Source organism: Zychaea mexicana, assembly GCF_025766255.1.
Source record: "Zychaea mexicana strain RSA 1403 chromosome Unknown BDB00scaffold_15, whole genome shotgun sequence".
NCBI lineage: Eukaryota > Fungi > Mucoromycota > Mucoromycetes > Mucorales > Lichtheimiaceae > Zychaea > Zychaea mexicana.
Genome location: NW_026516678.1, coordinates 80,286 through 92,585, shown reverse-complemented (window position 1 = coordinate 92,585; position 12,300 = coordinate 80,286). Strand labels below are relative to the sequence as shown.

Sequence of the window (12,300 nt, the reverse complement as noted above, 5' to 3'; positions counted from 1 at the left end):
ATTATGATTCCTAAAGCGTTGTGGGAACATCGCATTAGTGTCGTTCCTTCCTGATGATGTGTTGGAGTACTGTATGTAGTACAGCTAGCAGTAATGTCGTTCATATGCTACCTTAAGAAATGACTTTTTCGAAAAGAGTGACTTGACAGAATATGTAGTATATGTAATATCGCCGTTGCTATTGTTATTGTTGCTGCTATGTGTATAATATGTAGTATGGGGTGCGTAGTTGTGATATCTACGAGGAAAAGAACAAAAAACGAGTGGGAGGGAAACGAAGGGGAGAAACAAAAGAAGCACAATCAAATCCAGGATTCGTTGCAAGTTTTCTCCAGGCCAGAAAAGCGGGGATGTGCAAGGCGCAACAACATGGAGGAGGGGTAAAAAAACTCGTTGTATGTAGTAATAATGTAGCATGTATGTGCAGACAAGCATACGCTACAAATATCCATGAAACCTACATGTGTAGAAGTTCACCATACGGCTTTTCAAATGTATTAAGGGGCAGGCAGAAAATAAAAAGGAGAGCAGTGTTGGCAAGCGGAAAAGAGAGTATAGAATAAAAGTGCTATTTATTCTTACTTCGTTCACTACTCCTCGTTTTGACCGCTCCATCTATAGTAGCGTGTCACGACCAAGTGTATTAGAAATAGGAGAAGAGAGAGAGTTAAGTTATACTCATCATGTAGCAAATATATTTGATAATGTTTGTAAATACTATTATTACATACGGGTATGGTTGTTATAAACGATGGACGTTTACGAATGTTGTGGACTGGAAAGAAAGTATGTTTTAACCGAAGGTAACTCTACTACATATTACGTATTTACACATGCAATTCGCCACTTTTGCTTTATTATTTTTTACTTTGTGCGTATACGTTACACCTGCCGCATGTCAGCACAACTGATAATAATGCCTGTGACATGACAAAGGAAAAGTCAGATGAGGATAAGCACTTCTTATCTATCATGAATTCTATCATTTCTTGCAAAGAAGAGTTAGGCCTTATTTACCAGTTATTATAACAGCAAATGTGTAATGAGCCGGTATGTTTCCCGGAGACCGAGATCGGTGTTTTTTTGTGTGCCCCATAATATCAACAAGACGACGGCCCAGAACTAGCATCCACCTAGCGTACACACGGCGATATTCATTGCCGGCTGGACGTCGTAATGCGTTTAAGATACCAACCATATTATATGTGTCATACTGAGAAAATAAAATCTAGTACTGTTTTGATGCTGCATTGTAGAGGAATGTTAGTAAAATTTAGACAGAAGAAAGGGCAGTAACGAGAAACTCATTCAACAACTTTGTTTTGGAGCTATAACGTTTTGGGGGGGGAGGGAGAAGGAGCCCGAAAAGGACGGGTGAGCTTAAAACTAAGCGGTGCGACATTATGCCACAAATGTTGGCCTGGAGCTGTTATATTGTTGTTGTTGTTGCAGGTTTGATGGCAATTGTTCCTCGTTAGTACGAGGACATTCATTTTTTCTTTATATACGCAAACTATCAAAGCAGTAAGCATAAGTCGGTTGCAGCTAAACATACGAGTCCATATTCTTATCATCGGTAAAAGAGAGCAATAGCTGCAGATAATGCACGATAAGGGGAGGGTCGAACTTGGGCACGTTATGCTGTCTTGGCGGAAAGCGAAAAAAGAGGCAACGTGTGTCTGTGAAGAGTAATGCTATGCATTAATAGTGTCGCACACTGGGCCCAAAACTCAACAGGAATTGGAAGCAAAAACGAGTCGACGGGCGGCGATATTGTAATTTCGACTCTTCTTCTTTTACTGTATCTTCACGTTTTAAATTTCTCGCATGATGCTGGGAACGTTTGCCCTCGTCAGTAGACGATGGAGGCCATCGAGCGTTGTATACAGCAATTATGAAGATTATGCGCAGCTTACACGGTTTGTACGTTGTTGTTGGTCCGATTATACATAAATTACTATGTATGATATATTTGTCTACTATCAAGGATACTGGAGCTGACGTATAGCATTATCGTATTACAGATACCAAAAGAGTTATTCGAAGCAAGAATGACAACGATAAAGCAACTTGTAAGGAAAGAGTTTCCGCACACTTGGCTCGACAGTCATCTGTTCGTGCTGGCTATAGCTCTTGTCATAGTTGTTGCTGCTTTCGCTATTGTTGCTCGCGCACTGACAATTGCCATGTGGTATCCGTTGTTCATTCTTGTTATACCTGCCGTCATTGCATATTGGACAACAAGGCGACGGGGACTGCGGTCTATAAAAATGAGCAAGGTATTAGAGCACCAGCTCATTTTCTGTCTGACTAACTCTTTTTGCAAATTTACGAAATTCAATAATAACATCGTAGCGTATATCCAGTTTCACGATAAATTACACGAATGTCTTAGGAAGTTGACAGTGATGGACGCAGCATACCGAATTCGATGGAGCTACCGCCGACTCAAAGATGTTGATAACAGAGAATCACTCCGCTTGAGATCTGCGCTGGACAGGCACACGATTGCCCTCGTCATTGAAGTGACACGGGTGGAGTACAGCTGCAGTAGCGGTAGAGAGCAGCAGAGAAGAAGCGATATACTACCGACATATGAATCTGTACAACAGGATATTGTATTGGATGTCGGACCGCCGCCGCCTCCTGTCATGGAAGAAATACCAGTTTCACCACCTCCGCCTATGTATAGTAGTGGATATCATAATAATTCTTCATCTGCATCTACATCAACTGGACCACTACCTCGTCCGCCGTCGTATTGCCATCCAACGAGATCAACCTTGTCTTCTTCGCCTTCTTTGGTACCTACAACGCCAACACATGATCTACCGTCATCACTTTTATCCTCATCACATATTAGCCAGGTTGCCAACGCACCTACATAATTGTACATATACATTTTTTTCGGCACCTTTTAGACTGTATGTAGCATCTTTCTCCTCATCCTGCTCTAGATTTACTGTAGTATAGTTCATACATTTTCTTCCGTGTATCATCCGCATATATTGCATTGTCTCAATATTATATATTATGCTTCCTTTTTTTATGTAGAATTATCATATTTGCTTTCGTGCTTCGTTCTCTTAATATTGCGTGTTTACATCTTGCAGGATGATAAACAAAGGTAGAAATACTTTGTATATCATTGACGAGCAATTTCGATCGATTAACTTATCAATCAACTTATATAACTCGCTTTATAGTGTGAACTTGCTCTCTATTTTTGCTGGCAGGAGCTGTTTCTATGGGATTAGAAAGTTATTTGTTTCATGCAAATGGTTTGTCAGCCTGTCTCTCTACTTGTTATAAGGAATAGAAAATGCTTGCTGTAAGTACATTATAGATTTGATTTGCTTTGTCGGGGTACAGCATATTCGGGATAATGCAGACACCATGCTTTTCACTTTGAAATGCGCTAGCAGTAGAAAGCACGCAGTGCATCCACTCCCCTCGGATCTGTCAATTGAAGCAACAGCTTGCTTCTACAGCTAGCTACTTTATAGATCCGTGCTACTGCCATTGCAGTGCTACTGCCATTGCAAATGCTTAAAAAAATGAAAACTTCAGATAATGAAAATTTGTATCTCACGGTGAACATGAAAACCCGGATGATTGTAAAGAGCAGATCAATCGGCTTCTTTCATTGCTATTACTTGATTTTTATGGCAGCAGATATTTATCGTTGCTCGGTCACGACTTGTTCATCATTATGAAAACGAAGAGGCTATCATACAATTTCTGATAAGTGAAATGTAACCGCCTGCAGCAGCAAAGAAGTGTGAGCTGGTTGCGGAGAATTGATTGCCATGAAAGCTGCAGCGGTAAGCGTTGCCACACAAAACATCAAGCGGAGCTGTGTGTGTGCGTGTGCTACAGAGGACTCAAAAACCAAATGCGGCTTGATTGTCAACAACAGTTTACTTGCAGGAGCTTGAAAAAGAAATGTTTTCTTTGGCAAAGCATGTTGCATTCCACAAGAAACCATGGTACCTGTTGGCGGCCCAAGCAGCAGCATTTTCATCAGCAGCGCTCCGTTTTGCTGCATTACCACCTGCATGTCGTGATTCACTGGTGTGGCGACGATGTCGAGGGACCCGATTTGACGGACAACGCTGCGAGCGAAAAGTAAAAGCAGACGTCCTGTGTACTAACGAAAGCGATCTCTACTGTCATTCACATCGATTTGCTTTTGCGACCCCCTTTGCAAAACAAAAGCGAGTATCCAGCGTTACTTTGAGCGATCCGCTTCATGATGGCTGGCATCGTAAGTCTCTTTTACTTCATTTTTAAATTTGTCAGGAACACACACACAAAACTCTTCTTCCAACGATAACTGATCATTATAAAACACTATCCGGTGAAAATTAGTATGGATAGACCAATCTATCAGCAAGCAAAATCAAACACTGTTACGGCAAGAAATGAGCAAACCTTTATCCGAAAACGACGAGCCCGGTTACATTTACGCGTACATGCTGACACATGGCCCGCGTGTGCCAACTTCACGTTACGCGTATTTCAAAATTGGACGAACGATTGACCCACATCGTCGCATGTACCAAGTATCCCAACGATGCAAATATACCCCTGAGATTATAGAACTGTTTCCTCATTTGCCGCCACAAAAGTCAAGCTCCCTCGCCACCTTGCCCAAGTGCCCAATATCGCATCGTGTGGAACGGCTAATTCATCTCGAACTTTCGGCTCGGTTTGCAACAGCTGGATTTAAATGCCATGAGTGTGGGACAGCGCACCGAGAATGGTTTCGTGTACCACGATTGCATGAAAAAGGCGGATTGAGGATGTCGGATCAGAATTTGTGGACGCTATATATTCGACCTGTTATATTAAAATGGCTCCAATATGGTGTAGCCATATCGGCCATGACCCATGGTCGGGCGGGCTAACGCCATTTGTGGACATGTATATAAGTATTTGTAAATAGTAAATAGTAACTATATATAAAAGAGTGTAGAGTGAAATTTGACACCGGTACATTAGTGATTAAGTTCCAAAGCGATCCCGTTGAGTAGATGCAAGAACTTATCAATAGATTCCAATTCTTCTGGCAGTGAAAGTTTAAATCATCAATAACAGCAATATGAATGTTGCGTTTGTAGTATATCAAGTATAATGATTATTAAACGTGCCCTTCAATACATACAACTTTTACTCACGAGTACAATTTTTGTCTGACTATATATTGCATAGCCTATCTATAATGAAAATACCAACATATACTGTAAACACAATGGTATATGTGAAGATGACACTCAATCTACCATACTGCACTGGTATGGATAAGGGTATTTATCGCAAATGCCAGCAAATATTGGAGGCAATAAAATTTATTTGAGGAAGCTTTGTGATACGAATGAAAAAGAGCAATGTTTAAAACTTCCAATATGACCAGTAATTTGGTGAATACAAAGTGAGCTAACTTGTATGCGTTATGGCATAAATTTGCCATAGATATCGCCCTTAATAATGCGGCAAATATCGATCCTGCGGCTACGTTCCCAAAAAATGCTTGAGCACCTGCTGCTAGGATGCCTGCGGCGAGTGGCAGACCAACACCAGCTGTGGCGGATGGTACACCAACAATAATAGAGATGATAATGGCTCCAACTACGACTCCGACAGCGAACGCTATGGGACCCATTCTTGTATTTACTGACGACATTTTACAGTGGTTGACGATGGAAAAAAAGATAATGAAATAAATCAGACGCGTGGTATTTTTGGCCTTATATATACTCCAGGAAGGCCCTATCTGGATGATAAACCAGAAGAGCAGAAAACGATGATTAATACTGTATGATTAATCGCCTGGTTTCCTTTATGTATGCATATATGTACGAGTATAAAACAAGTTCTCTAGCTTTTATCTAATGATATTATATCATCAGCCTTAATTCCACCTTTGAAGCTCGTGCTTAACAATATGCTTCATTCGTTTCATCACGTTCCGACGACGTTTTGGTCAAGCAATGAGCTAGCGAATGATATTGGGTAAGTTAGACTCAGCGTTAGCAGTATGAAGATGAGATATGTAGACTCTATTAAAGAGTCTGGCATATACTTCTTCATCGTGGCACTGACCGCTTACATAGTCGCATACATGAAAACAGACATGGTATTATACGTATTGCTTATAGTATCGATTATATCTTAGCCTAGTCTCGTCCACCATCTAATAGGCATTGCAAGTCTACTATGTAAATAGGTAAACGTAACATAGTATCCATCGCTGGATATACACTCTTCCTTTCAATATAAGAAGCAGTGTACTATATTGGAAGGCACTCAACGACCTGATGATTTATATCCAGTAATCTACATAGTTAATACTTGGTCATTAATAAAGGGCACATTTCAATAGTAGGCTGACGCGGTAAGCAGCTGTGCCCTTGAAATGCAAGATAGGTTCTGCTCTAGTTATAATGTGTTATTGATCATCAACCACTAGATTTTGCGTTCAGTCTGTTGTTCACGCCCTGCTTCGAATACACGGCCACACGTGGAATCACGGTAACAGGCCATAATATGTTGCACTGATCAGAAGCAGAACCAGCATGTGCTTATTCTTAGAATATTGCTGAGTACTACATATGCACAGTATCGGGCACTCTTTCTATAAACGCATCGTCGCGTTCATCCATATAATATATTGTGTACCCTGTGTAAGTATTTTAAAATCGTAATCAAGAAGACATTTACTCACTATCTCTACGTATGACACGTACGATCATGAAGAAATGTAATTTCATTGAGAGCAAATCCATCATCGTCTCTAATGTCGGTAGTATTAAAAAGATCGTGGTACAGTCCTTAATTCAGGGTCTTCTTAATACATACTTCCGAAGTAAACAAAAAGCATATCATACATAAACGTTTTATATTTTTTTTACTTTCTAATGTTATGGTTAGATTTATACAAAACAGAAGAGAAAACGATAAAGAGTCTCACATATAAATATTGTCTACAAACAATCGATGGAAAAATAACAACAACAAATACCTATGTAGCCCATTTCATTATGAATGATAAATAAAGTATTGAATTGTTTCTATTCTATTTGTGCTTATAAGCAAAGCTGGGAAGACGAACCCACATCTTCGTTCAAGTCGCTCAATATTGATAAGATTGATTTTGTAGTACGTCGCTGTGATACGTCGCTGTGTGCGCGGCCATATCAGTGTTCCAAATCTCTCAAGGATGATGGTACGACAGGCGCATCATCAGTGTAACTCTCGATACTGCCGGGAATAAGTCCACTCATATCAGTATATCAGGAGGAATATGAACGTGGCCACACGGATCGTATAGAAAAGATGCTGATACATTTTAAGCTTCTGAGCTGCACAACGGCGGAAATTGTCGGCTTTTTTTATTTTCGCACGGGTGATCCGAGTGAATATCAGGATACTTTTCAAATTGTCCTATACTATAGAACAACATCATTAGAATGGATAGACTAGTTTATTTGACGTAGCACATCATATTCGAAGGCAGGAATAAGCCTTTCCCTTTCCTTCCGTAACAAAGGAAAAGTGAATAAAGGGGTACAGTAACACCATTTAACTGCTTGTGATGGCAAGAGCAGTAAAACAAACAGAAATAGGAAGCTATTCAAGCTTGAGAGTAACAAATCGTGTATGGGGTATAGATGATGCTGTGATGCATGATCGGAGCGATGTAGCAGCAGCAGCATTAACTTTTCAAGAACAGATGGCGGGAAAACAGCATGTTGTCTTGGGTCTTATGATCAATTAGTCATTGTTGTTGTGGGTTTCCTCGTTGAGCAGAAAGCCAGCTCCACCAAAAAGGTTAAGAAAAAGTAAGTGTCACAAATATATTTGCTTGATACATACAACGATGGTGCTTCTCAATCGAAAAGACGTTCGTTTAGAGGTATCTAATACTGTTTGTTATTTTTTGTGCCTCTGCAATAAAGAAAGCTAAAAACTCAGGTACAATTTTACCAACTACTCAGACACCCGTACGTACAAACAGATTGTTGGTTACTGTGGCAAGATGGTCAAAGAAGGAAACTAGGGGTAAGAAAAAGCCAAAATCAGCCACGTTCTTGGCGGAACGAAATTTTACTGGTGAGGTAATGCTTTTGTTTCGATCTGATTGTTTGCATAAACAAACCGGACATGATGGCATGTCAGGGTCAATTTGTTTCGTAACTTGTGCAGACTTGTTTCTTCTTCGCAGCCGTCAATTTTAATAGACGTGAAACATCACCGACGAGGTTGTTGTTGTTGTTACTTTTACTGGATCCACGGAACTGGAGAAAACAGCTTTCTTGATTTTTGGCTTTGAAAAAGCATATTTGGTTATATTTATTTTATTATTTACAGAGTTTGGACTAGTAGTTGGCACATTCTATGTCGATTTAAGAAGATTGCATTTACAAAAAATCAAGAGAGTTGCTGCAAACGAGTGTAAGGAATATTACATGCAATAAATTGATAGTAGGTAGATGAACGATAGAAGCTCTTTTGCGGATGGAAAGGACAGTTCGTTTGAGCATGAGGATATGTGGGATGTGGGGTATTAAAAAAAGTTTGTACAAGATGATGCAAAAAAAAAGATTGGTATGTCATTGGTAATATGCAATAATGATGGTGGTAGTAAGTACATAGTAAGGATAAGAATAGTAGTGGAAACCAAGTAGAGATAGAAAATAGTAATAGGTTGGTGCGCTTCGCCTCGTCATACATTCACATGGAAGAAGGCTGCTCGTCTAGTGACTTCCATAGTGCATCGCGAATTACGGAATCGTTTTTGAGCACCTCGGCGTCTTGGAAAACAACGATATCGACACTGCAGGTTTGCTTGGCTCTAGCAACTCTCGACTGCAGAGAAACTGAGGAAACAGACACCATATCGCCCAAAGTGGCTGCTCGCCTGCTTGTTACATCATTGCTGTTGACGCTATTGGGGGGTCGTTGTCCTTGCTGCTGCTGCTGCTTTTGCTTGTTGCCAGGTGTGAACATGGCCGTAAAGGTGTTGCGACGTGCCAAAGAACCTTCGACTTTTTTCGAGGAAACATCTCGAATAAATATCTTGAGAATACGATCTGGTTGTTCGCGGGCAATGGTAGCGTATATTTCCAAATCGATTTCGCCAGAATCACCAATAAGAACAAACTGTCGTTGGGGAAAATCTTTCATAATCTGAAGGATGGCATCGCGCTTTGCACGGCCAGGGACTTCCACTAGACGAGCGAGCAGCTTGCCGTCCACACGGAGATGCATACTTCCAGGTGGGAAGTCGCACGATTTGATGAACCGGTCCAGCATGGGCATCAATTGGAACGGACTATTTGAAACATAATGGAATGATGCACCTTGGGTATACTAATATCACAAAAAGAAAAATAGTAAAATTTGAGTTAGATCTACATTCAAAACTACATTAAAGTCAAAGGTGATCATCGTCGCTATGTTCACGTATTGTGTCGTTGTAGTAGCAGCAGTATATCATCATCACAATTGCCAACTTACCCAATGCATGTATGCATCCGCCATCCCTGGTACATCGCGTGATTGTTTGAAAAAGGTATTCGAGAGCACGGTTCGAGCACCCGCCAAAATTTGTGTGTCCTTGATGGTGTCGTCAATATCGGAAATGATGGATATGCCCTTGGGCTCTACTAAGCTGACAAGCCCAAAGCTTGGCTTGAATGTCTCGCTCGAGGACTTTAATCGAATAGTACGAGTAGTACATTGATCGTGCTCTTTGGCCCATGATTGTATTCGACTGTCTGGAATGACGATTTCACCATTCAGAAATCCTGAGCTTTCTGTCGTAACATTAACCTTATATTCTGTTTTTGATGAGGATAGTTGTGATAATTCAGAGGCTGAGCGAACTTTGCTGATATTGTCCTCTTCGGACGATGATGAGGATGACGACTCGAGAGAACCGATCGTAAACTGATTGTTGTCAAAGTCGTCCAGGGAACCATTGCTACCGGAAGAGCGGAACGAAGCGGTGGATGCGGAGTAGGACTTGCGACCGCCATCCAAGACAGTGGAGAGAGGATTACCCGGACGAGCAGCCAATAAGGAATCAATCATCGGAGGCGGAACTTGCTCATAGTAAAAGTCGTCAACGAGCTTTATTTCGTTATCGTCGTCAGCAGGTGAGGATTGGAAACCTGAGTCATTGGACTCTGCCGAACTTCGGCGAGTGTTGCAGCTGTTGTTGAATGATGATGGCGTGAAAAATGATTCGATAGCTGCGGCTGCATTCATGTCTGCGGTAAGGTCGTCACTGTCGTCGTCAATCTCGGAAACAAAGTATTCGTCGTCGTTGATGGGGTCGTTGTTCATATCATGTAATCGTTCTTCTACTGAAATTGCACCGCTGGCTTCTATGACGAATTGTTTGTTACGTTTGTTTTTCGCCAGAAAGTATTTGAAGCGTTGCTCAAACCGATCCGAAGACGGCCGATCAGCTGAACCTTTCCCAGCAAAGTTCTTCGTAACACCTTGAATTTACAATAAAGAAAGACGACTATATTTAGTTTGACTGCTCCCGCTGAATGCTGCTAGGCTTTTCAGTCAAAAATACAGAAAAAGTAATAATTCGCCACACATACCCATAGCAACTTTTTGCTTGGCAACAGAAATGTTATGCGACAAAGCCCAGCCTTTAGTTTGGACTATCCATTCAGAAGGATCTAGTAGTAATATATAAAATAACACGAGGGTCATGGGGAGAGGAGTGATGCGTGAGAGGCCATGAAAAAAATAGAGAGAGATGATGATGCTGATGATCTATTACCGTATGGGTTCCGCATGGCGTAAGTGGGAAATAACACGCATTCGCGGTCTGATGACGGTCGAATAATGGTATTAGCTGTGTTGTCAGACAGTTTTGTGGGGATATTGGCAAATGACGCTGGCATGCTCGAGCTGTCAGTGCTGGTGGGCGAATAAGGCAAGTCGTAGTGGACGTTCGTCGGCGACGCGTAGGGATGAAAGGGTTGTGTGTAGCTGACGGATTGCATGGTGGTGTGAAGAAGGCATAAACGGTTTCGAAGAAGGAAGTAGAGCGGCAGTGGGGGGGAAGAAGGTGAAATGGGGATAAAGCAGAGCACGTTGCTGCCCTTATATATGTATCGGAATGACCGGAGTGATAATTTTTTTTATTTACTTATCGGCACGTATCCACGCTGATGAACAAAAGAGAAAGGTGGGGGTGGGGTGGGCCCGGGGGGGGGGAAGGAGGAAAAGGCATTCGATGTGGCATGCATGCATGCAATTGTGTTTGTAATCGGAAGCTCTTAAAAGAAGAAAAAAACAACAACAATACGTACGCAGGGTGATCTTCTGTTTACAGACATGTGGCTCTCTCTTCCTCTGGCGCACTATATATCCATGTTGAACTCCATTTAACCTTCCCTTGATAATTCTTCTTTGTTGCTAGGAGGCGGAGTTACTGACTTGGCCGTGTATATCACTATCGTTTTGAGCTCCCGGTCTCTTTTGTCCAATAAACTATTCCTTGCACGCTGTTGCACCATCACGACCAGGAGATAGACAATGTACAATATGTATAGTCGGCGGAATTACGCGTTTCGTCGCCTGTGTACTACGAGAAGACAGCAAGTAGCATGCAAGATGAATGTCGCCATATTGAAAAGAGCGACAAAGCAATAATAATCTATTTGTCAGTTTCGTAAGATTTCACGAAGATTTCACGGTATTGCTTATTTGGTGGTGTTATTACTAAGTGTTCTTTCTCGGCTATAGATACTGGAGACTGTATACACATCCAAAGAAAGAAAGAAAAGTGTTACATATGTTGGCGATGCGAACTCATCATATCATGTGAACACACCACACCACACCACATAAGCTTCAAATCGGGTTGCATTGTTATATAAGAACACAAAATCCCGATGCCCTTGATATAGAAGGTCCGGGTTGTTGTGTCACTCGTTTTAAAGTTCCTAAATGCTACTGATCACCGCTATTATTAAACCCGTTTTACTTTTTTGTCATCACAGTACGACATGCCCTTCATCAGTTAAATCTTTCCGCGTTGCCTATATTAGTGCTGTCAAACGCTAAATAACAAGCCAAGAAGTTAAATTTCAAAAAGAAGGCCAGTCGGTGGAGAACAACATAAACCTTGCTCATATATCAAGTTGCTCATTGAGTGTCTCCACAATATGTCATGGGAGCGACTTGGCTTAAAAGGACGCAGGCAATCATAATCCTTAATAATAATAACGTATTGAGATAGCTCGTTAAGGCTGACCTAGCCACGTA

General features: G+C 41.3%; 3 protein-coding genes across 3 annotated transcripts; 2 read left to right on the top strand and 1 right to left on the bottom strand.

Moving 5' to 3' along the window:
- Nucleotides 1–1,827: 1,827 nt before the first annotated feature.
- BDB00DRAFT_744278 (uncharacterized protein) lies at nt 1,828–2,645 on the top strand (the record flags this gene model as incomplete). Its single annotated transcript, XM_053118511.1, has 3 exons — nt 1,828–1,923; nt 2,025–2,279; nt 2,367–2,645. Coding segments are annotated over 3 exons (630 nt in total), but the record flags the coding sequence as incomplete, so codon positions are not given.
- Nucleotides 2,646–3,901: 1,256 nt separating this feature from the next.
- On the top strand, nt 3,902–5,022 carry BDB00DRAFT_809499 (GIY-YIG nuclease family protein). Its single transcript, XM_053122487.1, has 2 exons — nt 3,902–4,267; nt 4,372–5,022. The coding sequence occupies exons 1-2, from the start codon at nt 3,946–3,948 to the stop codon at nt 4,908–4,910; spliced, it is 861 nt and encodes a 286-aa protein (XP_052982470.1). The 5' UTR covers nt 3,902–3,945; the 3' UTR covers nt 4,911–5,022.
- Nucleotides 5,023–8,341: 3,319 nt separating this feature from the next.
- On the bottom strand, nt 8,342–11,120 carry BDB00DRAFT_809495 (uncharacterized protein). Its single transcript, XM_053122486.1, has 3 exons — nt 10,623–11,120; nt 9,523–10,511; nt 8,342–9,375 (listed from the first exon to the last, which is right to left on the bottom strand). The coding sequence occupies exons 1-3, from the start codon at nt 10,735–10,737 to the stop codon at nt 8,737–8,739; spliced, it is 1,743 nt and encodes a 580-aa protein (XP_052982469.1). The 5' UTR covers nt 10,738–11,120; the 3' UTR covers nt 8,342–8,736.
- Nucleotides 11,121–12,300: the final 1,180 nt, after the last annotated feature.